This window comes from Cebus imitator, unplaced genomic scaffold, assembly GCF_001604975.1.
Source record: "Cebus imitator isolate Cc_AM_T3 unplaced genomic scaffold, Cebus_imitator-1.0 Scaffold486, whole genome shotgun sequence".
Lineage (NCBI taxonomy): Eukaryota > Metazoa > Chordata > Mammalia > Primates > Cebidae > Cebus > Cebus imitator.
The window spans coordinates 1,088,399-1,114,560 of NW_016107801.1; the positions used below are offsets into that span (position 1 = coordinate 1,088,399).

Here is a 26,162-nt window from a genome sequence, read left to right on the forward strand (position 1 = left end):
CTGACGGGTGGGTTGGGAATGGGGGCACCGTTCTCTCTCTGCAAAGGCCTGGGGTATCTCTACAAAGACCACTGCAGTCAGGCAGGCGTGCAGCTGGCAAAGCCAGGGGCTCTGAACCAAGGGCTCTGGGGGAGCCCCTGCAAACGAGGGCACCTGGAACCCTCGCCATACCCTGAAAGAAGTCTGAGCCCACAACAGCAGACACCCACATGCCTGAGGCCCAGGGGGGCAAGGACCCACCCGATGCCAGGCCAGCAGGATTAAGTCAAGAGTTTTGAGATGAGAGATTATCCAGGCTGATCCGGGGGCCCCAATATGGCCGTAAGAGTCCTTAAAGGAGGAGGCAGCGGCACCAGGCCCTCCACAGACAGCCTGTGTGGTCCCAGCCCTGACCCAAGCAGCTTCCAGAACGTTCCCTGCTTCACAGGGAGCCCCGTCTCTGTTTGGTGTGTCTTCTCCATTTGTTGTTGAGGAGTCGCCTTGTATGGGCCGAGGCTCCCTGGTCAGGCTGAGGACGGGGCCTGCAGTGCAGCTGCAGAACTCCAGGCAGCTGGGACACCCGGCCCTAAGGGAGCTTGGCCTCTTGGGCCCAGGGGCACATGAGACAGCAGCCAGCACCACTGTCGCTGCTGGGAGGGCACTGCGGGCAGACCTGGGCCACCAACGTGTTGCTGCCCCAGCGGGGACCTGCACTAAGGGCCTGGTCTCAGCTACTCCACAACTTGGTGAGGACCAGCCCAGGCCGGATGCCCCTCACACCCCCTTTTCAGGTGGGGGACCAGCTCAGAGGGCGCTGCCCCACCCAGGCTCCCACTGCCAACCTGACCCCAAAACCCCAAAGCTGAGGTCCCAGCCCCCGTCTGGCTGCCATCACAGGACACGTGCCGAGCGTGCAGCGGGCATTTCTGCGCCGTGGCTGGGTGCATCAGCATTCCCACGTGGAAACAGGGCCTTGGAGTGGGAGGAGAGGGCAGAGAGCGCGTGGCCCTCCGGGGCAGCCCCTGAGACACACCAAGCCTCCCTCTCCAGAGCTTCCCATCCTCTGCTGACAGCCCTTCACCTCTCTGAAGGCCATACAGAGAGACCCGAATGGCATCCCTCCGTATGGGGGCAGGAGGGAAACTGAGGCCCTAGGCCCTTCCCCAACAGTCCCACATAGTCCACAGCTGGTCCCAGGAGGTGGGAGTGTTCCAAGGCGCGTCCCGTCCTCACGCCTGCCCCGCCCCCGCCCGGGCCGGCCACTCACCTGCCCGCAGCAGGATGACCTGGTCGTCCAGGGGCAGCTCTGAGAAGTGCGGGATGCGCTTGGCCCACTCCACCAGGGTGAACAGCTGCTTGTCGGCTGCTTGGCAGATGTTGGTGACAGGGTCGTTCGGCTGAAGGGGAGGAAGAGGAGCAGCACGTTGAGTCCCAGAAGTCGACGTACTGACGGAACACAGCCCAGACCAGGCCCCACCCACATGCCGGGCCCATGAGGGGTGCCGAATACAGCTCCAAAGATGCCCACACCTAATCCCCGGAACCTGGGAACGTGCGGCCTTGCACGGCAAACAGGGCTTTGAGAGGCATTAGGTGTGGCCTTAGATTGGGAGCTGGGCCTGCACCTGGGCCCCAGCGTGTAGGGACCTGCACTGCGGGCCCACTCCACCAGGGTGAAGAGCTGCTCATCGGCTGCTCTTGCAAGAGTCATTGCAAGGGGCCCAGGGGAGGGAGGCAGCAGGGGCAGAGGAGGAGATGCGACCGCGGGCACCAGGGCCTGAGGGAGACGCTACTGGCTTTGAAGGCGGAGGAAGAGGCCATGAGCCAAGGGATATGGGGGAACCAGAAGCTGGCAAGCGCAGGGGCGGCCTCCCCGTGGTAGCCTCCAGGAGCCAGCCCACAGACACCTCAACTTCAGCCCAGCAAGACTGATTTGGCTCTCCGACCTCAGGGTGGTCAGATAATAAAATGTGTGTCGTTTCCAGCCGCTAGGTGACAGCAGGACATGCATCTCTGGGAGGCAGGTGCAGGGGGCTGGGAAAACCAGATATGGGGGGGCGGCAGAGCTGGGTGGGACCGACCCCCTTCATCTCTGATGGCCACAGTGTCCCACCCTGGGGATAGGGCTGGCCTCTCCTATTCTACCAGACATGGAGTTGGGCACTGAGGAGGGCAGGCGTCTCGGCTGAGACACCAGGCCCCAGGCACAGAGAGCGAGCGGCATTCCCAGCTCCATTGGCAAGTCATAGCCAGAAGAAGGCAATTCAGTCTCACAGATGAGGGGACCCAGGTGGCCGTGAAGCAGGGCAGGAGGGGAGGCCCCTCCCCAGTTCCTGGCTGGTGGGGCTTGGGTCATGGACCTTCTATGTCCTGAGCAATGGGGACTCAGACGACGGCCCCCTCGGCCGTGTGGCTGCAGGAATGACTGTGAATGGGATTCGGGGACCCCTTACTCCAGGGCATTCGCCAAGGAGAAAATGTCTCTCTTTGAAGAGCTTCCACTGACAGAAACCACGTTCGTCAGAGGTATGCAGCCTAAACGCAGTGCCCGGTGGGAAGAGCCTCTATGGGCTGAGTGGGAAGGCCCCAGATGAATGGTGTGGCGGTCAGGACAGCCCTCGGGGCCCTGAGCCTGAAGAGGTGAACAGAGGGGCAGGATTCTTTAGCTGAGAGGGGTTCACCACAGTCTACACAGGTCTCAGACTCACTCATTCCACCGCAAACCTTCCATGAGCAGCACGTCCACAGTCCTGCCACTCAGGCTCCAGCCTCTATGCCCAGCACCCCCCAGGCCCGCCACAGCCAGGCCCGGCTTCGCAGCCTCAGCCTCCCCTTCTGTCTCACTGGGGGCTGAACGGGGCAGGTCCTTCTCGCCTGCAGGGCATCCCTGAGAAAGGGTCACGCAGGCCTGGCAGGGGAGGGGGATGTGGGGAAAACAGCCCAAGCACTTTGTCTGCAGCACGTGGCTCTGCATGGGAGCCTTGTACCCGGGAACTCCCTAGCTGCTGGCGGGCCACTCTCGGAAGCCAACACAGGGCCCAGGGCAGGCCCAGGTGACAGGCAGTTGCCATGGGTGGGAAGAAGAGCCTCAAGTCCTCCTGCCCTGATGGGGCCTCTGCAGGAGAGGATGCAGGGTCACCATCTGTCATGTGCCTGCAGCGGGCACAGCCACGACCAGGAGCTGGGTGTGGCGGCTGAAAAGCCAGCAGGCTGGAGCAAAGAAGGAGGCACACGCCCAGCAGGTATGAGGCTCTGGCTCCCATGACAGCAGGGCCAGGCCTGGAGGGGTCCCCCAGGGAGGGAAGGGCCATGCAGGTTCCCAGCTCTGCCCAGCTCCACCTCCCTGTGTGGCCTCGGGAAAGGCTTAACCTCTGTGAGCCTCCCATTCTCTCCTGGAGATCCAACGTACCTCGTGTAATGGAAGGCGTGTGACGGGCTCCACTCCTGCCTGCAAGTGTCCACAGGACCTACCCCGGCTGAGGCCTTGGCCCTGCCCCATGCTGGGGAGAAACCGGGCACCAGGACCGTGACACTCAGCAGGTTGCCCCCTCTCTGACCTCAGTTTGCCCATCTGAGGGAAGGGGCCCAGTGAGCGGTCTGGAAGTTAGACCCAGAGCAGTCCACAGAGGAGCGTTCAGTGTGAGATCAGACAGAGGAGCGGGCACGGAGAGACACATTCCTGCGGAGACGCATCCTGTATCCCCCGAAAGTCCTGCCTGCCCCTGCCGTTCTGAACCCCCTGAACTTTTATGCAATGAGAGAGAGAACAGATGGCAGACTTTTCTCCCAAATAACGTCCTTACTCCACAGAATGAAAACCTGGCGGCCCCTGGTGCACACGCCAACCTTGCTTCTGGATTTTCTGCTGGCTCATGAAACCCTCAGGGCCGCCTTCCCTCCCTCCCTCCCTCCCTCCGAGGGGCTGGACAGGCGGGCATGGGGCAGGGCAGGGCAGATGTACAGACCAGACAGGATGGTGCAGTGTCCCAGCTGGGGTGGGCCTGCGCCAGTCACTCACGGGGAGGGTTTCTCTGGAAAGAAGGGGCCTACTGTCGGGGTCCCATGTGCCTTCTCCCCAGCAGCCCCAGCCCCCGGCCAGAGTAGAGGTCTGAGGAGAGCCAGGACGTGCAGAAGGCACCGGGCTGTCCTATCCAGAAAGGGCAGGGGGGCAGGGCAGCCCCAACCCAGCCACGGGGCTTCAGGCAAGAGCAGACCCTCACCCTCAGACAGGCAGAGGCAGTGGGGGTGTGGGCCCTATGTGAGTGCCAAGGAGCAGGGGCGGGGTGGCTGTCCCCGACCGATGCTGGCGGCGAGGAGCAGCCCAGCCGTCCCCAGCTGCCTCGTGGGGGCAGCAGACATTAACCCACCGCACACCTTGCCCTGCGCTCACACGTCACCCTGTGATGGCTCGTGCTAGGGGCCACAGAGATAAGAGCAAGCGCTCTCAGCCCACGTCACAGGGGCTGTCCCCACCCTGGTGGGGGCACAGACAGAAGCCAGAGGTATCTCAGCTGAGACCAAAGCCTGAGGAAGAGCGAGAGGGCCCAGCTCCAGGCCACGGGAGCAGCAAGCAGGAAGGCCCTGGTGGGCGGCAGGGACAGTGACCTGCAGAGCACACCCAGCACTGAGGGAGGGCAGCCTGCTGTGCCTGGGCCCACAGAGGAACAGAGGTCAGGGCCACCTCATGGTCAGCCTGGACAAGGTCATAGGTGACCACAGGGCTCTGGTCCCAGCCCCAAACCCACAGAGAGACACAGATGAAGTCTGGATACCACGGTCCCTGAGAGCAGCAGGAAGCTTCATGCAAAGTCCTGAACTTTAACTCAGGCGGCCAGGAGCTCACCCGCCCAACCCCGGGCACAGCTGCAGCCAGCCCCTCAGTAGAGCCCGGGACAAGTGGGATCTCCCAGCCAGGCCAGCCCACCAGAGAGCAATGGTTCCCAGAACACGCATGTCCCTGGGCCTTAGGGTAAAAGGGGCTGAGAACGCACCTGTGATGCCCTCCCTGGCAAGGCCACAGCCATAAGTCAAGATGCCACAGGGAGGGAGCCAGCGGCAAAGAAGGGTCCAAGGCGGGGAGGGTGAGGCCAGGGGGTCCGAATCCAATACTCCGCTGGGACCCACCCACTGGCTGCGGCCCACCCATCCGCCTCCCCTTGAGGCTGCCAGTCCAGGGTGGGAACAGGCAGGAGGGATAGCATGGGGGTCACAAGCTGGGGGACTGCAGAGCCACTTCCTGCTTCAAGAGCACCCACCACAACTGCTGGGTACCTGCCCAGGGCCATACAGCTGCTGGCAAAGACAGCCCCGGAACCAACGTGCAGAACCTCTCGCCAGAGGCTTGGCCTCCTCCCACACATTTTCCAGGGGGCACTAGGGAGCAGGGACAGCCTCTGCGCCCATAGAGGCCAAACCCCAAGGGGACACGGTAGCTGAGGCCCCAGCAGAGGAGGAGGATGCAGCCACAGGGTCCCTGTCCCTTGCCTGAGGGCCATCCCTGCATGGCCCAGGAGAGGACAGTGGTGCCCAGCTGGGGTGAGGGGCCCACAGGGTCGCCACGGGTAAGAGACCAAGCTGAGGTGGCCACAGAGCCCAGGGCAGCCCCCAGGATGGACCTCTCTGGCTCAGCAGCAGCTCAGGTGGGTGAGTAAGGGAAACTGAGGCAGGCAGGCTGCCCTCCCCTGCACAGGCTGCAACTCACCGAGCTGGGGTTTAGCCCCACGTTGGCCTCCACGTAGGTCTCGGTCTTGGGCTCCACAGCCAGCTCGGCCTCCAGGATCCTCTCCACGGGCATGTCCTCGTTGGCGCTGCTGGTTGACTCCACCTCGTTCTCGTTCCGGTCCTTGCCACGCTGCCGCTCCTCCTGCACGGCTACAACCCGGGAGGCGGGGTCAGCCCCACACTCAGCCCAGCCAGCGGCTCCCAGGGAAGGCTGTCAGGTGGTGCCAGCTCCCAGCCAGTGCACCCACAACACCAGCATCCCCACCAGGGCTGGGTGATAGAGACCCCATCTCTGCCCCAGGCCTGGCCTCCGTGTAGCTGTGCTCTGAGAACAGAGACCAGCTCTCATTAACTCCAGTTAATTTTCACACCAGGAGCCTGCCTGGGACCCGGCAGGAGACCGTGGAGCAGGAACCTCAACACGCAGCAAGAAAGGCCCTGATGGTCTGTGGACTCAGGGAGAACCAGGAAGCCTTCCTGGAAGAGGTGGCGATGCAACTGGAGGCAGGTGCAGAGGAATAATGGCTCATGCAGGAGACACGGTCCCTGCAAAGGCCCAGAAGCAGAGCAGAACATGCTCATGAGGGGGCACCCATGCTGGCTGAGGGCCTGGGCTGAGGGGCATATCCAGGGGTGACAGGCTCACAGCCACCAGGACAAGGAGGAAACTGTGCACTTGTAGACCCCTGGCGCCTCCCAACACCGGGCCCTGCCAGAAATGGAGGGCAGGCACCTACCAGGCCCCACCCTGGCCACACAGAGACGGCCACCCCAGCTCCACCAGCCATGTCCCAGGCAGCGGCAAGGATGCCTTTCCATCTGCCCCAGGAAGCAACCACTCATGGGGCACCGGAGGCCAAGCATTAGGATAAAACACAGCAATGCCTGCAGGCAGCAGGACCTGCATCCCCGGCCGCGCTCCCTGCTCAGACGTGGGCTCCGGTCAGCTGACTCTGATCGGCCCTGGGGTGAGCTCAGCGAAAGTCCTGGGGCATGAACCCTGCTGCCCAGGCGCATGAGGCTCTTCCCGCCCTGCGCTTCCCCGCACCTGGATTTGCCTTCCTGGACTGTCCACTCTGGGCCCTGAGGGAGCCACCTCAGCCCCTCTGCCGCCTATCTGGGCATCCCCTGCCAGAAGCGCCAGGGGGCAGGCCGCGACCTAGACGGAGCTTGGACAGAAGCGTCCACTTGGCTCATGGGCTGTTTCCCCCGAGACATGCCCCCTTCCCCGCAAGGCCTGAGCTGGGGCTCCGGTCCCAACCCCACCACCTCCTCCCTCTTCTGTTCGTCCACCAGCCAACAGCCTCACGGGGCGGGCACCTGCATTACCCCACTGTACCGATGAGAAGACTGTGGCTCATGGAGATAAAGTGACTTGTCCAAGTGAGTCAACAGCAGACAGAAAAGCAACGGGACCCGGGCCGCAAGGCCAGTTCTGCGAGGCACAGCTCCACGCCCCCCCAGTCAACCTCTCCACTCTTGCCCTGAAAATGCCCCTCCTGCCCTACTCCTCCCAGCCCAGACACGGACCTGGGGCCAATTCCTCCCTCCCTCGTGCCCTCCTGCCAGTGTGCTGGGCTGAGCAGTCCCTGATCCAGGCCCCTTCTCCTCCTGGTCTGAGGCCTAGGACACGGCCTTTCTAAGGGCCCGAGGGTATGGCCTGCAGGGGGGTTCCTAGAGCTACCACCTTTCTGGGCCTTGGGTGAGGCTCATCCCAGCCCCTCCAGGCCATCTTGGTGGTGGACAGAACACAGACCTGGTAGCCTGGAGCTCTCCCAGGCACTAGCCACCATGGACTGACTATGTCCCGTCCCACCCTCCCGCCCTCTGGCTTCCAGATGGTTTTGGCAAACGTGAGGGACAGCAGGAGGAACAAGGGCAGGAGAGCGTATCTGCGCCTCTGGCACCCTCCCTGCCCCTACCTGCCATGGTGTCAGCCGCCACTTCCTCCTAAAGCCACAGCTCCTGCTGAGCAGCACTCTCCAGGCTCTGCAAGCCCCTCCCCACTTCACACCCCCAGGCCCGGGGTCCCCAGCTCTGTGTGGTTCCCTTCACGCCAGCCAGAGCTCTGTAACAGCCCCACGTGGACGCCTCTCAGCTACCCTGTGCCAACAGCTTCCTGCACGGCCCGCTGCCCGCTGCCTGAGCGAGGGACTTCCGCCCACACAGAGAGACTCAGGGCCAGGAGGCCCAGCCCCAGCTTCAAGATGCACCAACCAGGTGGAGGAGCCAGCCGGGGGCCCCGAAGTCGGCACACAGGCCTGGCCCTACTAGAAACCTGACGGCAGGTGGGCGCAGGGTGGGGGGCACGGCTGACAGGCAGACATTGAGGGTCTGGCAGCCCCCACATGGGACTTCATGAGCACTCCAGTGGGCAGCGCTCGTCTGGGGCGGGGTCACTACTCACAGGACCCTCTGTACAGAATCCTGAGCCAATAGAGTCGACCCCAATCCCCAGCAGGAGGCACCCACGCAGGTGGGTCTCAGCCAGCATCTGAGCTGACAGGGACAGGGCCAGGGACCTCCACTGGCCCAGGTCCCTGAGACCCTAAGGATGGGCACCAACGACAGAATTCTGAAGTTTCAGTGCCAAGACACAGTTGGCACTGGTGTCTCTCCAGTGGGGAAACTGAGACTCTGAGCACCAAAGGGGCAAGGCTGAGCCCTCAAGACAGTGAGCAGCCTGAAGCTGCCGTCCTGGAGCCCAGAGCCTGTCACAGCCCGAGCAGCCGTGTGGCCCCTGGCAAGTCCCCGACCTCTCGGTGCCTCGGCTTCCTCATCCGTAAGAGGAGAATGACAGCGCCCACCCCCAGGACGGCGCCAAGGGGAAACGCCAGCACACGGGGGGCCCGGAGGTGCCCAGAGCTGTCACCAGAGCCTCCCACCCCACACACCAGCCCGGCCCAGTGCCAGGGATTTTCTCCTGCTCAGAGGTAGCCCCAGGGCACAGGGAGCCCCAGACGAGGGTGGCCCTGAGCGAGGGGCCTTCCTGCCAGTTCTCCCCAGGCGCCTGGAACCGGGCTCCTTGGCACCGGCCTCCTCTGCCAGGACAGGCGAGAATTAATTAGCGAGTGTTTTGTGAAGCACTTTGAAGCTGTGAAAGGCCCAGCAGCTCTGCCCAGCATCATTATAAATATGATCGCTTTATTTATAGGCTGGGGGCAGGAGGGGCCGGGACTCATGCTTTGCCAGCACAATCACCTTCTAGACGAAGTCACGCTTGACTCATGTTCCGCTGGCGCCGCAGGCCGGGCGGGAGGCGTCTGTAAACACAGGGCCTCTTCACCCTCCAGCCTGAGTGAGCGCTGCTCGGAGGCAGAGGAGGTTCATACGCCGCAGCCTAGTCCTCCCAGGAAGACCTGAGACCCCCGCACTGCCGCGGCTGGATCCCCGCGCAGGCACCCCTGCCCCCGGCGTCACTGCGGTCCCAGCATCAGGAGACATGCTGGCCCAGGACTCAGGGTACAGCGGCCCCTCAGAAGCAAGGGACATCTCTGACCCGCCACAGCCCCTATGGGCCAAGCAGGAGGGAAGGGGTCTGGGGGAAGGCAGGCGATTCGGGGCCCAAGGGCGTCCCCAGCCCTGCTGGCTCCTCTGCCTCAGGTAGTGGCAATGGCCGAGCCCTTTCTCTGTCCTTTGCACGGCCCAGAGCTGGGCTCAAGACAGGCAGGACTGAACTCCACCGAACCACTCTGGCCTCCCCTTAAGGGTGGGGTGACAGAGCCCCAGAGAGCAGTGCCAGAGGCCACACAGCCACCTAGAGTCTCTAAAGGGAGTGGCGTACCTTCCCTCAAGGCTTCAGCCCAGAGCGAGGCATCAGAACATGAGAACCATGCACACATATGTGCATAAAAACTATGTAGACACACACACACACACACAGAGACATGCCACACTACACATACACACCACACACACACACACATACACACACACACACACACACACACGGCCACTGCTCTCCAACCCCATCACCACCCACGCACAGTGCTCTCATCTGCCATGCTCTGTCCCCAAGCTCACAGGGGTCTTCCTGATGCCCCCAGCCTGTCACAGATGAGGAATCTGTGGACCTGGCGAGGCAAGGTCACTTGCCCAGTGTCAGGCCAGATGGCAAGAGGGCCACACCTGAGCCCAGCCGGGGCTCCCTCCCCACCACAGAAACATGTGGGGTCAGCCATGTCCCTGCAGTGCATTCACACACATGTGCACACCTAGTCGGGAATCCTGCCCCACCACAGAGACGTGTAGTCAACCGTGTCACTGCAGTACGCTCCCACACATAGGCACGCACATGAAGAGTCAGCCGTGTCACTGCAGTGCACTCCACACGTGCACACACACGTGGGTCAGCCGTGTCGCTGCACTGCACTCACACACATGTGCACACACACGTGGGTCAGCCATGTTCCTGCAATGCACTCACATGTGCACACCCAGCCAGGGCTCCCTCCCCACCACAGAGACATGAGTCAGCCGTGTCACTGCAGTGCACTCCACACATGTGCACACACACGTGGGTCAGCCATGTCGCTGCACTGCACTCACACACGTGCACACACACGTGGGTCAGCCATGTTCCTGCAATGCACTCACATGTGCACACCCAGCCAGGGCTCCTTCCCCACCACAGAGACATGAGTCAGTCGTGTCACTGCAATGCGCTCACACACGTGCACACACATGCACACACACGTGCACTCACACACAGGCACACACACGTGCACACATGCACTCACACACATGCACCATGTGCATTTGTGCACACACGCACATACATGCACACACACGTGCACACATGCACCACGCACATGCACTCAGGTGCACAAATGCACAAATGCATCACATGTGCAAACATGCACCACATGCACACACGTGCACTTACACATGTGCACACACATGTGCGCACACGTGCACTCATACATGCACACATATGCACTATTCACATGTGCACACATGCACTCACACACATGCACACACACATGCACTCACATGCACACACAGCCGGGGCTCCCTCCCCATCAGAGACATGTGGTTCAGCTGTGTCCCTGCAGTGCACACACACACACATGCACTCACACACACATGCACACACACATGCACATGCCAGACACTGCTGTTTCTGCACCCAGTCCTTCCGAGCTGGGGGGTGGGCACAGGAAGCAAAGGCAGGCAGGAAGGAAATGGGGAGCAGCCTTCCTGGGGGAAGAGGAAGCAGAGTGGGGGGTAGGCACTGTCCCCTCTAATCTGGGCCAGTGTCCCCCGCCAAGTGGAAGCCAGGCCTCTCCCATCAGACTGGGAACCCCCAAGGGTAAGGCCTGCCTTCCCCATGAGACCACATGTGCCTACAGGCCCCGAAGCCCTGCCACCCCCGGCTTCAGCAAACAGGCCCAGCTCAGCTTGGCAGAGGGCCAACACCCATCACACTAGTCCCCCAGCCTCTGCCCACCCTGGTCCGGGAATGCAGCAGAACAAGTCCCTCCTGGCGGCTGCCTGCGAATGCAGGCCCCATTGCCCAACCCGAGATGCTATCAGCCTGTGGCATCCTCAGCATAGGGGTAGGGATCCCACCTGCCCCAGAGCCACAGTGGGCCCTTGCTGGAGGCAGAGTCACTGCAAGAGGCACCTGGGCCATCCTGCCTTCAGCCAGCCCTGGGACCCACCCCAGGCGACTCCCTTGCAGCACTGCAATGGGACCCGACACCTCAGCATCAGCCTCAGTTTCTAGGGGTGTGATCACAAACCAGGCCAAGGGGCCACATGGCTTCAAGGCCAGTCAGCGTGGCAGCCTGCCAGGGGCCTAACACTTAGGTGGGCTCAGCCCCCCGAGTGGTGCCGACAGCACCCATCCTGCAGGATGGAAGGGATCTGGGAGAAGGCAGACAGCTTGTATGCACACTTTGGGCCACGGGCACCTAGCGTTGGCCAATCTGGCCCCATAGCTTTCCCCAGGGCTACTGCCATGCCCCACGCATGCAGCCCACAGCCGTGCCCTCCACTGCCAGGGAGCCCACCTTGCAGTCCTTTGCCCCAAGAGGAGAGAGTGAAGCGCTCTCCATTTCAGGACTCATCTGGAGCCAAGGGGTCTTGTCCAGCACCCAGACGCAGGCGGGAGAGGAGGGTGCCTCCCAAGCCCTCCCAGCCACCGATCCCATGTGGGGTCCCTGCAGGGCGAGTGCCTAGGCTGCACCTGAGGCCCCATCACACTGCCCAAGGGTAAGGAGCTCCACAGGCTCCTGTGCAGCCCACACAGCCAGGGTGGGGAGATAAGAGACTTCCCTGTGCCCAAGGAGAGGCGTTGGCAGCAGGGCACATTTGGCACGGGGGCCTCACCCCCCCTCCGCCCACGCAGAGGCACCCTTCATGCCAAGGCTGAGTTCTGCAGCTGTGTTTGGGGCGAGAGCGCTCGGCAGCGTTCTGAATGCATGTTCACGACACAGAATCCTGCTGGAGGCAAAGGGGAGGGGGTCCCTTGACAGCAGCAGCTGTTTCTCTCACGGCCCGTAAGTCTGGTCTCCAGGGCTGTGCGCTGCCAAGAGGAAGGACCAGAAGCACCAGACGCCTCCACCGGCACATACAGACATGCCACACCACGTGTGGCCAGAAACGGGCCATGCCTGCTGCTGGCCCTGGGACCTCCCCACGGCTCACCTCTCTGCGCCCCATTTTTCTATCTCAGAGTTATGGGGTGAGTGAGACCATGTGTGGGGATCAGGAAGGGGGTGTCCAGGGTGCCCCCCACATGGCATGCTCGTAACAGGACCCAGTCACCGATGGGCACCAGAGGAAGGGTCAGACCAGGTGACTCCAGGTCCCCCCAGCCCCAACATTGCACAGTTCTACTGGGATGGGATGGGGTGTTGGCCTCACACTTTGGGGGACCCAGGCAGCAGGAGTCTGATGATCCCAACCACACAGATGACTAGGCTGTGGGGCTTTAGGAAGCAGTCAGTGCAGCCTGGAGAGGGCTTCCGATGAGCGCAGGGCATCAGAACCTGAGAACCATGCACACACACGTGCGCATAAACTATGCACAAACACACACGGACACACACACACACGTCACACCACACAGACACACCACACACACAAAGACATGCCACAGCACACACAAAGACATGCCACAACACACAGACACACACCATACACAGAGACGCACACCACACCCACACCCATACACCACAGACACGCCACACCACACTGAAAGGCCATCCCCGACCTCGGAGGGCAGCTGTGATGACAGTCTCAGACTGCACAGACGCTGCTCCCTGCAGCCAGGCTTGTGGACACCTTTCCATTCCTCAGGCATCAACTGGGACAGCCCTCCTGCCTGCCTAAGTCCCGCCAGGTACCCGAGGCAGAGTCAGGTGCCTCCCCTCGGCTGCCACAGCACCCGACTTCCCCTCAGCCTGCACTGACTGTACTCTGGGGCCCCTCTGGTCATCTGCTAATCACTTTCAAAGGACAGCCAGCTCACTGCTGTACGCCCAGGCCTGGCGTTGCTGAGCGTGGTCTCAACTCAACCAAGCTCTCTGTGCTGTGGCATCCTCGCCAGGTAAGCCAGGCTCAGGCTGCATGCGGAGGCCTTCTCCCTGGCTCCAGCTATGCCTTGGGCCTCTCTACCCCAGAACAGGACCGTCTCCACACCTGGCACAGTGGCCCTAGCCGCTGCCCACCATGCCTGCCCCGTCCCAGTTTTCATCTTCCAGGGATAAAGCTATACCTGCCACCACAGGCACCTGGAAGAACCAGGCTGGGCCCACACCTCTGCAGAATGGGCCCACGCTCCTCTGCCCTCTGGTGAAAGCAACAAGGTCTGGATGGCATGTGACCCTGAGCAAGACTGAAACCCTCTGGCCTCGGTTTCCCAACCTGCACAGCCAACGGTGGGCCTGACCAAACGCCAGCCCTCCATGAAACATCCTCCCCATCAGAAAGGCCTGACTGGCAACCCTGGGCACGGCCACACCAGCCCCAGAAGGCAGCTCTGCTGCGCGCACAAGACCCAATGCCAGCCCGGATGCCACTTTAGACCCAAGGCCCAAAGAGGAAGCCCTACAGGGGCACAAGGCTTAGCAGAGGCTGTGGCTTCTCAACAAGGACCCCTAAGGCTGAGACGGTCACACAGAAGAAGGTGAAATGAAACGGCAGCACCAGGTCCCCACTCAGGACATCCCTGGTGTGAGACAGTGGCTTGGACCCTGCCTGGGGACCCCCCCGGGGGCTGGCGGGAAGGAAGACACATCAACCACATACATGTGGGGCTGTGGGAGCAGCACAGCAGAGGACAGAGGGAGGGTGTCCTGCAGAGCTGGGACAGGGACAGGTCAGCAGACCTTCACCCAAGACAGCACCTCCCACCCCATAAGGCCCAGGACACAGGACCTGATGGGAGGAATCGAGGCACACCCCCAAACGTGCATGCAAACCAGGACCCAGGGCCCCGCCCCCACTCCTCCCTAGGCCTTGCTGAGTTTCTGTCTGGGATGCTCACTCCGTCGTCCATCTTGGGCGTCCACGTGGGGAGCCCGGGCCCCCATTTGCCCAACACCTGCCCGTGCCCCGCCGCGGCCTACCTTCCCGCTTCATGCCCATGGCCAGGCACTTCTGGTAGCGGCAGTACTGGCACCGGTTCCGCTGCCGCTTGTCAATCAGGCAGTCCTTGTTGTCACGGCAGGTGTAGGTCAGGTCCTTGCGCACCGTCCGCTTGAAGAAGCCCTTGCAGCCCTCACAGCTGTACACGCCGTAGTGCTTGCCTGCAGGGGGCGGGGGGACAGGGCGGGGCTGGGGAGCAGCCAGCGAGCCGCGGGGAACCCACCCCCCCACTGCCAGCTGGCTGGCCAGGCCTTGGGAAGGGGCCTGCTGGTCTCCAGACCCCTACTTGGGCTCAGACTGGGCCCCAGCCTTGCCCTCTCTGCTCCTCCGAGGACAGCTCGGGAGTGGGGCAGGGACAAATCCCAGGCCCCCAGGGACAGGGACCCTGGAAAGTCCGCTGCTCTGTGCGGCCCGGAAGAGGGCATCCTGCTTCCCGCTCAGGCTGTTGGGGGTCAGTGGCACAGCATAAGCCCCTTGCCCAGACCCAGCCAAGGGAGGAGGCGCAGCGCTGCCTGCCCCCATGCTGACCTTGCCGTCAGCAGCCGCCTCCTCTCTGGAAGCCTCGGTCCGCCCTGTGCCCCAGCCGACCCAACACTCGCTGTCCCACAGATGTGAGAACTTTGGAAGGGAGCTCAGTGGGATGACTGGGACATGGCCCAGGCACCTACCTCCCTGCACCCTGATCTGGGGGTCCTGCCTGGCCCACAGGAGGGCGAGTTGGGGAGGCCTCCGGACCCTGCAGTGGCCTGACAGCACTGTCCCACGGGCCCCCAGCTCCCAAAGCAGCCGTACCTGAGGAGCGGTCCCCACAGATGGCGCAGATGTGCTTGGTGAAGGATGCCATGTTTCCTGAGGGGTGGGCGGGGACCTTGAGGACGCCATTGAGGCCCAGGGGAGGCTTGATGTCCTCGCTGCTGCTGACGGGGTTCATGGGTGAGCTGAGCTGCGGGGGCAACCACAGTGGTCAGCGGGGTACACACCAGGTTCCTCCCACGTCCCCCACAGCCCTGCAGCAAGGATGGTGCAGCATACCCCCACTTCACACAGGCACCGAGGCTAGACAGGGCTGTGCCCCCATCCGCCACACTGCCCAGGAGCAGCAGGGCCGCTGTGCGTGCTCGGCCAGGTTAGCAGACGCTGTGACAACCTCAGGACAAGCGCACAGCAGACCCAAGGCCTCTGTGGAAAAGGACCCCGACACCCCCACAACACACACGCTGCCTACTAGCACCCCCTGCCCACTGCCCACCTAAATGAGAGCTGCCTCTCATGACTGAGCTCCTGGCAGTGCCCAGCCCTGCTGAGTGCTCCGGGATGCTCCACAAGGCAGGCACTCGGGGGGGTCCCAAGCCACAGATGAGGACGCCGAGGCCCCGTCCCCAGAATGGAGGAGGGTTGGGGACCCCCCAGAACCACACATGTACCCCACAACACCGCAGGACGGGGGCTCTGGTCACGTGACAGGAGAGGGGATCACGCCACACCCCCGGGCATCAGGTGGCGCGACACTGCTGGCCTCTCCTCATACCCCTCCACCCCACCCGTCGGGCCGCACACTGCTGCCCGGGCAAGCGTGGGAAACTCACCCGGTCACCCTGGCAACAGCTGCCGCGTGCAGTGACACAGCAGTTTTGCTTCCGCTGCCTCCACCCAGCTCTGCAGTCAGCGCAGGGGACCCACAGGCGCTTCCCGATGCATCCTGCCCGCCAGCCCGCTGTGCAGGGCGGCGAGCACTCAGCCAGGCGGTCCCCAGCCCCCAGCCTCCACTTCTGCAAACCCCTGCCGCCGCCTGTGCGCAGGAAGCTCCCCTCCTTCCTTCCTCAGGCCTCCAAATCCCATCCCCCCTTCTCACGGGACAGGAAGAGTTTGAAGCTCAATGCAAGCAAAGCAGAAACCACCCGAAAGCCTCCTTTCACAGGGGCCCCGGCGCCTGGAATGATTCTTCCAGCCCCAGCCTGTTCAGGCTTCTAGGTTCTTCTTCAGTCTGCCCAGGTGGGCTGCAAGGCTTTGCAAGGATGCTTGGTCCCTGTGGGCCTCAGGTGGGCTGAAGGAAGCCAGGAGGCCCTCCGTGACAACGCAGCACAGTGGGGGTGCCAGAAGGTGTGTGGAGAACCAGGTGGCCACTCTGTGACTGGCCAAATGCCCAGTGCTCACGTTCGTGGGCACCAGGTGCGCTTCTCAGAGAAGGGAGGAAACTGAAGGGCAAAAGAATGCCCCCAGCGTTTGCTGAGTGCCACGGTGCCCGAGCTTTGCACACACACTCACAACTCCCTGCATGGAAAACCCCAGGGGCCCCAGATGCGGAGGCTGCAGCTCAGGGAGGTCAGGGGCTGGCCCAGGTCACACATGGTCCCCACACGCTGCAAAAGGGGCAAGTGAAACCCCGAGAGGGACGGAGCTTGCCCAGACTCAGTGCCCAGCCGGCCCTGCCCCGTGCTGGGTTCTGGGAGGCACCAGGAGACAAGGCCCTGCCCAGCCCTCCAAGGCTCATGGTCTAGTCACTGCCTCGCTAAAGGCACTGAGGAGGCCCCAGACACGGACCCCTGGCTCTGGGTTCAGCCTCCTCCGTTCTCACGTGACTTTGGGAAAATTATTTCATCACTGTGACCTGCCTCCTCGTCTGCAGCACTGGAATGATGTTAGTGCCTAATTTTTTTCTTTTTTTCCCTAAAACAGGGTCTCACTCTGCTGCCCAGGCTGGAGTAGTGGCACAATCAGTCCTCGCAGCCTCGAAATTCTGTACCCAATCCATCGTCCTGCTTCAGACTCTTCAGTAGCTGGATTCCAGGTTCATGCCACCACACTCAGCTAATTTTTGTTTGTTTGTTTGTAGTGATGGGGTCTCACTATGTTGCCCAGGCCTGTCTACAACTCCTGAGCTCAAGCAATCCTCCCGCCTCAGCCTCCCAAAGTGCTGAGATTACAGGCGTGAGCCACCGCGCCCGGCCAGGGCCTCTGAGCACCGATGCGAGGGTAACTGAGTTGCTCAGGGCAGAGTTCGCAGGCAACTCGCTGCCTTACAGGGTGGCCGGTGGCTGCAGTGGAGACGGGCCAGGGCCTGGGAGGAAAAAAGGGGTGTCCCGGGCAGTGGGCCTCCCAGGCCAGTGTTCAGAGCTGGGGAAGCAAATGGCTTGTTTGAAAAAAGGAAAGAATTTGGAACAGCCAGGGGCGAGGGTGAGGTCCAAACGGGGGCAGCAAAAGTGCCCACAAGCAGGAAGTGTCAGACACCTCGCTTTGTGCCCTCACCCTGGAGAGGCACCGAGGCGTGTGAGCAGGAGGCCCTGGGCCAGAGGCTGGAGAGCACAGGCCATGACTGCAGGCCCAAGGAGAGGAACTCACAGATGTCCTCTTTCCAGGCTTCCCCAAGCCACCCCAGGTACATAGGTGTCCACCTGCTGCCTCCCGCCCCCCACGTGCAGTCCCTTGGGCCTTGCCCCTGCCCTGGGTAAACTGAGGGAGCGCCAGAGCATCCCTGGCTGGGAAAGGGCTCCGGGCAGCATGGAATGGCAGACGGTCACTCCCCCCTCAGTGTTGTGGCCAAGCCAGCTCCCAGGCTGAACTCAGAGTGCATCCCTGGCTGCCCCGACCTCAGTCAGATCACAGGCTCTGGCTAGCCCAGTAAGCCCAGGGCCTGGGAGCCCCTGCATGTCTGGAGTGGCATGGAGGCCAGGCTGGGGTGCCCATTTTGCTGCAGGCCCTGGAGATACCCACTTTGCTTCTCTGGGCTCACCCAGAGGATGGTCCAGGCTGCAGAGGTGAGGCTGTGCCGGGACAAGGAGGCCAGGCGCGCCTTCCTCCGCCCTTCCAGCCAGGGCTGCTGGGCCTCGGGCTGGCTCACAGCCCCAGGAGCGCAACACAGGGCCACCCCAGGGCCTGCGTTGCTCTGTCCCTCCCGCAGTGCACCGCAGCTATCCAGGGTCTCCTCCCGAACCCCCTGCTCCGGCTCCCAGAAAGCCAGGCGGCCATCGGTGCTTTGCTGGAGCATCAGGACCCCGTGCGTGGCCAGGGTGCGGGCTGCCCCATTTCCCCTTTCAGATCCTTGGCTCTCATTTCAGTTCCCACCGCCTCGATGCCACACCCAGGTCTCCTGCCCATCTCTCGGCTCTCTCCCCACACCCACCACACCCTTCCTTCCTGAGCCCCTGCAGGGTCCCTCACCAGTCCCGACCTGGGAAGGCCCACTCTGGGCCAGGAGCAGACCCCTCGGCCTTGCTGGGGCTCATCCGTCCACCAAGGCAGGAGCAAACCAGCTCCTCTCCATGCTCCCCTCTGACCTCAGTCCCTGGCAGGCAGGTGCCCGGCGCCGGTGCCACCCTGCTTCCAACACCGTGAAGCCAACCCAGCCTCCGTGCACACATCACAGCCCCACAGGCCCCGTGCAGGCCCTCCCGCCAGGAGGCTTTGCTGGAGCTCAGAGGCCTTGAGAGCACGTCCAGCACCACGCTGGGCACTCGGAAGTGTTCTACGTGAAAGCTGGCGCCAACTCACTCCCCCAATACCTGTGACACGTGCAAGTGAGCCAGCTGCAGCCAGGCAGGCTCTGGGCCACTGTGGGGAACGTTCCCCCCAAACCACAGAGGGGACTTGGGATGGCTCAGGGGCCAGGCAGCTGCAGTCTGGCCCCGCTTTACCCGAGCACCCCCAAACGCCTATTCCCACGCCAGGAGGGGTCAAGTGGCCTGGACGCGGCCACGTGGAAGGCCCTTCCTGGCCATGGACTGGAGCAGGCAGAAGGCCGCGCCTGGCAGAGTGCCTGGCCCTCCTCAACAGCAGCAGAAGTCAGAGCACCTCTGTGGCTCCAGCAACTCTGACTCTGCAGTTGTGGTTCTGGGGCCGGGAGTGGGGGCACATCCCCCCTGAAAACCTACTCACACACCCATAAATGCAAGGAACCCCAGCTTTCCAAGACAAACTGCTGAGGTCCTGACGCTGGGCTTAGCCCCCGGGGAAGGAACTATGGGTTCTGGGGAACCAGTGCCAAGTCAAGCATGGGCCTCAGACCGAGGGAAACTGACTTCGGGTGAGACCAGCAGACCGATGCCAGCAGCGGCCAGGCAGGGGCGTCTGGGGCAGCCCGCGTCGGCTCCTCACCCGCCCCCCACTGGGGCCCTCGCCAGTGTCAAGGGGTCTGCAGCACGGGCTCCAGAGCAACTCGGCTTCAACAAGCCCCTCCTGTGTGCCGGAGGCCTGGCTGCACAGGAGAAAACAGAGAGCAGCCCATCCCTTCCCCCAGAAGGGCCAAACAGTGCTGAGGGCACCAGGCGCCCCTGGGTTTCTGGGAGCACCAACTGTGCACTAGATTCCTGGGTGTCCGGGGCAGGCGACAGGCCTGGGAGGACCCCACAGGTGCTGGCCAGCGAGCCAAGGGACAGCAGAAGCCAAGTCTTCATCGCCCTCTCGCCACAGGGCACCGTGCTGCCAGCAGGGGCAGGGCCGGGGTGCTAAAAATGACATAACCAGGCCTCCCTTGTGCCAGCACCTTGGGCCTCCTGGCTGCTTTTGGAAGGTCAGGTGAGGTGAGGGGGACACGAAGCAGGGACCCCAGCTCTTCCGCATACGTCCCACAGAGCAGAGGGACTTTGATGGCGTTGGCCCAGAAAGCCAGCAAGATTCTGCAGGGGAAAGGGGCTCAGGAGGCCACGGCCAGCTCTAAACGGGCCAGGTAGATGGGCAGTGGGCCGGCTCCAGACCCCAACCACAGCAGGCCTGGACCAGGTGCAGTCCTCAGCTGTCCAGGAGGTGGCATGGGTGCTTAGGGCTAGATGTCCACCTGCTGCCTCCTGGCCCCCTCACGTGTAATCCCTTGGGCCTAGTGCCTGACCTAGGTAAACTGAGGCGGGGCAGCAGAGGGCTTGGGAGTCCACAGGGCACATCTGGCGCTGTCAGCTGTGTGATTGTGGGCAGAGAAGCTACTAGGACGAGTCCCACCCTGGTGGGCTGTCCTGAGATGGCACCGAAACTCTGCCATGGAGCCTTCAGCTGCTAGACAAAGGGCTAAACCCAAACATAGAAATTCCAGAGTGGAAGGAGAACCCCCCATTTGGGGCAGGGCAGATGGAGCCCCTGGAGAGGGAGGGCCTGGTGGAAATCCACAAGCAATCACTGGGGGCCAGGGGAGGGGGGCCAGGGGAGGAGGCCCAGCCTCGCCCTCCATCCTCACAGACAGGAGATCCCAGGGCTAGGGACGACTCCACGAGAGACACTGGGGTATCTTCCCCCAGGGAGGAGGGGTCCCCAAGTTCCACAAGACAAGACCTGGACTGTGCCAGGCTCTGCCAGCACCAGCCCTTCCTGATCCAGAAACAGCCCAAAGGGCCAGGCTGAGCTGGAGAAGCAACTGAGCAAACCCCAACTGTGGAAAAGGTCCCCAAGCCCCACAGATGGCCAGGCACCCACAGAGCCACGTGGAGCCAAGACCACAGAGCACCGCTGCCACACCAGCCACTGCAGGTCCAAGGCCCGGGAGGCCCGGTGTCCCTGGCGAGGGACATAGCTGCCTTGAGCCTGAACATGCCTTCCCTGGGGGCCCTTTGGCTTGAGTGTAAGCAGACTTCAGGGGAGGACCCAGGCTGTGTGGCCACAGGCATTTGGGAAAGCAGGCTAAGGCCTCTCCCTGCTGAGCCCCCCCGGCACAGAAACACAGAGTCCCCCAGCCCTCCAGCATGGGAGGGGCCACGTGGGCAGAGGACCGCTGCAAGGCACCTTGGCTGATGATCCAAAAGGCCCGGCTTGGCAGTCAGCCACGCCTGGGCTCAGACCCCTGCAGCCTGCAACTCCCCAAGGCTGTTTCCCAAATCAAGCGGGGAGATCTCAGCACCTACCTCCCAGAGGCCTCAAGATGAGGCGACACCCTGCGGGGGAAACCACAGCCCTGCCCCAGGCCCCACCCCAGGCCCACCCCACCCCCTGCCCCTGCCCCAACCCCACACTCACCTGGGGGCTGCCAGTGCTGAAGCCCAGGGTGGGTGTGGTGGGCACCGACATGGAGTGCGGGCCCATGGGGGAACTGATGACGGAGAAGGGCGGGCCCATGCCATTGATGGGGGAGCTCAGGGTGCTGATGGGGGAGTGCAGCTGCCCTGGGGAGCCGATGCCAGGCCCCAGGGACGGGTGCAGCGAGGGGGCGGCCATGGAGCCTCGGCCTGTCGGGGAGGTGAGGGACGAGTTCACCTGGGTGGAGAAATCTGCAAGACAAGAAGCCACAGGAGGGCAGTCAGCACAGGCCACGCTGGGACCCACCACATGCCTGCTCCCCCAGCCACGGGCACACCCACGGGAAGACCACGGCACCCCCAAGGTAGCCCCGTAGGTTTTGACAGCTCACCAACGCAAATGTACACTCACTAGGGGACCCCTCCAAGGCACTGCCCTGTGCCAGAGGACCTGCAGCACGGGCTCCCGAGCAACTCGGCTTCAACAAGCCCCTCCTGTGTTGAAGGGGTCCCGGAGGACCCCTCCAAGGCACTGCCCTGTGCCAGAACCCAGCTTTAGGCTGGGCCTGCAGCAGATGCGGGAAGAGCCCGCTGTGAGTGTGCCCCAAGATGCCTGCCTGGGCCGCACCAACCCGCATCGCTCCAGGCTCATATCCGGGGAAGACAGAGGGAGGAGTGGCTGGTGGCCAGGACGCAGACGGAGGAGTGGCTGGTGGCCGGGACAAGACAGCCACTCTGCCCACTCCACAGGGGCTCGAGGTGAAAGTCTGGGAATAATGGTAAAAGGCACAGAGGCTGGTGTCTCTGAGCACCTCCCGTGTGCTAGGACCTGGTCAGTTCTGGGCATGGGTGAGTTCGTGGAATTGGGACGTCCACAGTGAGCACCGAGATCCTCCCATTTTACAGACGTGGGAAGCCAGGCCCTGAGTCCCATAGCCTCCTGTGGCCAAGCCAGGACTGGCACTGCCTGCTGACCCACTGCCATGTCTGTGGCCCTCAGCAGCAGGCCACACTCAGGCCACACTGCCTGGGCCTGCTCAGGTGCCACAGCAGCAGTAACCCAGGCACCGCACACTCGGGCCCCTGGCTCCATGGTCTGAGATCTGTCTGAGGGGAGCAGAGGGGTGGGACGGGGTACTTCCCATGAGGGCGGTGGGCTGGGCACTGCTGGGTGGCTTTGTGCCAGGCCTGGGTGTGTGCCAGGAGCAAGAGGGCAGCCCACAGATACCTCAGGAGAGGCTGGGACCTCCCACACTCCCGCCTTCCATCTCAGGGATTTCAAAGCCCAGAACACGCTTCAGGAGGCGCCCGCACCCTGGAAGCTGGCACAGTGGGAGGGAGTCTCCCAGGTGGCGAATCCACTGCCCATGGGCATGAGTGATCACTGGAAAATGTCAGAGCCCACCCAAGGCAGCAGAGACGGCAGCTCGTGCTGGGAGCCGTAGGTACCACCTGCCTGCCCCACCCTGCCTCCGACGGGCCGGGCACACAGGGCAAGTCCCTCTCCCTCTCCAGGTCTCGGCCTTCCCATCTGCAGAATGGTCTCTCAGGCCCTCCATGCCTCACCCTGGTAATCACAGGCACTCTGGGGAATCGAGCAGGACCATGAGCGGAGTGGCTGTGACTAAGCCCACAAGCCCCAGGTAAGAGGACACCCCCGGCTGCACCCCTCCACAGCCCCAGGAAGACTTCACCTCCCAGGCCTCACAGCGGCCATGTCCAGGGCACTGGCTCACTGACTGGGTGCCAGGCTAGAGCGGAAGAAGACCTGAGCCAGGCCTCTCACCAGCATCTGCCCATGCGCCCTGCGTCTCGGGGAGACACAGCATGAGTTCTAAATGCCGCCACCGCCCAGCAGCTTCGGGACCGGGGCCACACCTGACCCCGTCCAAAGCCGGCATTCCTCTCACACAGCTCAGCTGCCCCAAGCAGCTACCCTGAGAAGGAAGCAGGAACACAGAAGCTCTGCCACCCTGTGCCCACCCCTGTTCCAGCAGCCTCAGGCCTGCTCCACACACCCCATCCTGCTTCCCTTCCCAGGGAGGAAGGTGCAGGGAGGAGGCCTGGATGCCAGCTTCAGCCAGGACTGCCCTGGGGGCAGGTCCACAGCATGGCAGACGGGCCTGGCTGCCAGTAGTGCCCCATGACACTCGGGATACAGACCCCACCAGCAAATGACCCTTGTCTGACCCACTGGAAACCATCATCGTTCATAAAATTGGATAAGCCTCTTCATTGAACTAAGAAATGTAGACTTAAAGAATTCCAGAACCAGATGTTGGTGGCACCTACTGGCAAAGTTGGGTACTACAAACCAGCCCTATTGGTCATTAAACTCCCTGGAGGACACGCGGGAACCACGTGTAAACGTCAAACACGTGCAGCCCACAGGTCTCCATGTGCAGGCAGAATCCCCAGGCGCAGAAGGCCAGGGAGGGAATAGCTAGGCGCCGACAAGAGAAGGCAGGCAGAAGAGTGCGTCTAAGACAGACAAATACAAACTCAGGCTGCTCACGTGAGTCTGTGAAATACCTGCATATCCTGGTGTTACTGATCCCCGCCACTCTCAGAGAAGCTACCACCGCCAGCCTGTGCCAGACAGGGAAACTGAGGCATGGAGAAGGTGTCAGATGACAACTGTCCCAAAGGCACACTCCCAGAAACCTGCAGCTGCCCCTAGGCCAGGCAACCACTACCATGCCCACCAGGCCACTGCGGGGACCCTGAGAATGCCACGGGGCTGCCCCATCACAGCCCTGCCCCACCCACCTTCAGCTGACCCCTGGAGGAGGAGACCTGAGCCGGCTTCTTCCCTTTCCAAGTCTCAGTTTCCTCATCTGTGAAATGCAGACAGGCACACCTACTCAGCAGTGAGTTCTGCTCGGCGCCAAGCCCAAACAGGCTGAGCCTGGACCTGGCTGGGCCCTCTATCCAGGCCAATCCAGGGAAGGACCGTGCCGACTTGAAGGCAGAAGGGACAAGAAAGTACAAGTGTGCACAAATCGGCTTTGCAGGCACGTCCACCAGGCAGCCCTGGGGGCACCTGGGAGGAGGCCGGGCCACGTGGGGAGCCCAAACCTCAGCACCGTGTTCAGAAGCCAGGCCTTGGAGTGGCCCAACGTGAGGCCCCAGGCACCCCTGGGGAGGCCGCCCACCTCTTTCATGGCCTCTGGGAGGAAGACGGGAATGGTGAGGCCATGGTAGAAGTCACTCCTGGAATCTTTCAGCTTCTCCACCCCACCCCCTGCTGCAGGTATCATCTGGGAAGACTGAGGGGTCAGGGGGACTCTGAATGGGAGGAGATGACTACAGGCTTTCTGGGACAGCCTGCCAGACCACCTCAGGAGCTGAATTCCTTAAGCCAGCTGCTCCAGGCCCGCTCCCAACCCTTCCTGTTTACACAGACTCCATCCACAGCAGACACCTTCCCAGAGTCTGGGTGACAATAGGCTGGGTGTGTTTTCTGGAATCCTCTAGAGAAAGATGCTTTTTGGCCAGGAAGAGAATATTTAAAAAGAAAAGGCAAAAAAATGCCTGGACATCCCCTGCCCACAGCGAAAGGCCCGGGCCACACGCGCGGAGACTGTCTTTTCCAGGTCCTTTATTTGTCCCCGCCCCCATAAGTGGTGGCTCCCATAAGGTGTTATTCTTAACACATCCTACTTTGGGGCTGGGCACGGTGACTCACGCCCGTAATACCAACACTTTGAGAGGCCAAGGTGGGCGGATCACCTGAGGTCAGGAATTCAGGGCCAGCCTGGCCAACACGGCAAATACCCTTCTATACTAAAAATACAAAAATTAGCCAGGTGTGGTGGTGCACGCCTGTAATCTCAGCTACTCAGGAGGCTGAGGCAGGAGAATTGCTTGAATCTGGGAGGTGGAGGCTGCAGTGAGCCAAGATCTCACTACTGCACTCCAGCCTGGGCAACAAGAGTAAAACTCTGTTACACACACACACACACACACACAATCCTACTTTGGTCTTGCAAGGGTGCTTGTCACCATCTGGTCTCCACTGGCTTCCCTAACCCTCTAGACTCACCCTCATGCCACAGGGACAGTCTCAGACACCCAGACCCAACCCAGAGGCCAGCAGACGCACAGCCCTCCCCGAGCAAGGGAGTGACAGAGGGGCCTGAGTGGCAAAAACTGAATCACGGGATCTGGGAACCTCAGAACCTGAGCCACAAGGGGCCCCACAATTACACAGCCTCACATGCCTTACAGCCACCGTGCCCCCTTAGGGACCGCAGGCAATCAGTGTGACTCAGAAGCCCAGGGGAGGAGGAGTTCACAAAGCCCATTGGGACCTCCAGGGCTAAACGGAAGAGAGGAAAGACAGTGGTCCCCACGTGCGCCCAGGCGCCTCACACGTCTACTAGATTTCTACCCAGGAAGACAGCATGGAAGAGGTGGAGTGACGCTCCCTTGGCACAGAACTGACTCTGAAGTACAGATACCACGAGGCCAGGAACAAAAGCCGTGCAGCGGAGACAGATGCCCAGAATGCCCAGCGGCAGGCAGGCACGGAGCAGCTCCCTGGGCCCCAGACGGCAGATCCCGACTGTCGGGGGCTAGGCGGCACGTTTGCGAACACTGAAATAAGGAACGTTCTCATCCTGGCCGCAGCCCAGCGACAACACAGACTGCTCCGAGGCGGTGAGCTCCCACCAGGACCCTCGCACCCCCGAGGGGCTGCTGGAAGTGGGAAAGGACGCCCCTGTTGACCCAAGTTCCCAAGCTGCACAGTTCGCTGCAGAACGCCCTCCAGCACCAGGATGCTTCTGCTGCCTGGACCCCAGAGCAGGAAGCCTGGGGAACCCCCACCAACTCTCTTCCGGCCTCTGTCTGGCAGGCGAGGGTGGCAGAGGAGGCGGCAGGAAATGCCAGCCCAACTGTGGCTGGGGCAGGGGTGAGCGATCAGGACTCCAG

General features: G+C 62.4%; 1 protein-coding gene across 3 annotated transcripts in view; it reads right to left on the bottom strand.

Annotated features, from left to right (window-relative positions):
- RXRA (retinoid X receptor alpha) overlaps positions 1–21,479 on the bottom strand; it is a 32,699-nt gene extending 11,220 nt beyond the window's left edge. The window contains exons 1-5 of one of the 3 annotated variants that reach the window (XM_017513086.2): positions 21,229–21,479; positions 15,088–15,238; positions 14,277–14,456; positions 5,681–5,850; positions 1,247–1,376 (exon numbers count right to left, since the gene is read on the bottom strand). In XM_017513086.2, the coding sequence (XP_017368575.1) occupies positions 1,247–1,376; positions 5,681–5,850; positions 14,277–14,456; positions 15,088–15,238; positions 21,229–21,426 (829 nt within the window). In that variant the 5' untranslated portion in view covers positions 21,427–21,479. Of the gene's footprint in view, positions 1–1,246; positions 1,377–5,680; positions 5,851–14,276; positions 14,457–15,087; positions 15,239–15,544; positions 15,735–15,881; positions 16,790–21,228 lie in introns of those variants that run through there. The other 2 variants (XM_017513088.1, XM_037732981.1) reach the window with 2 other exon arrangements.
- Between the last annotated feature and the right edge of the window lie 4,683 nt (positions 21,480–26,162).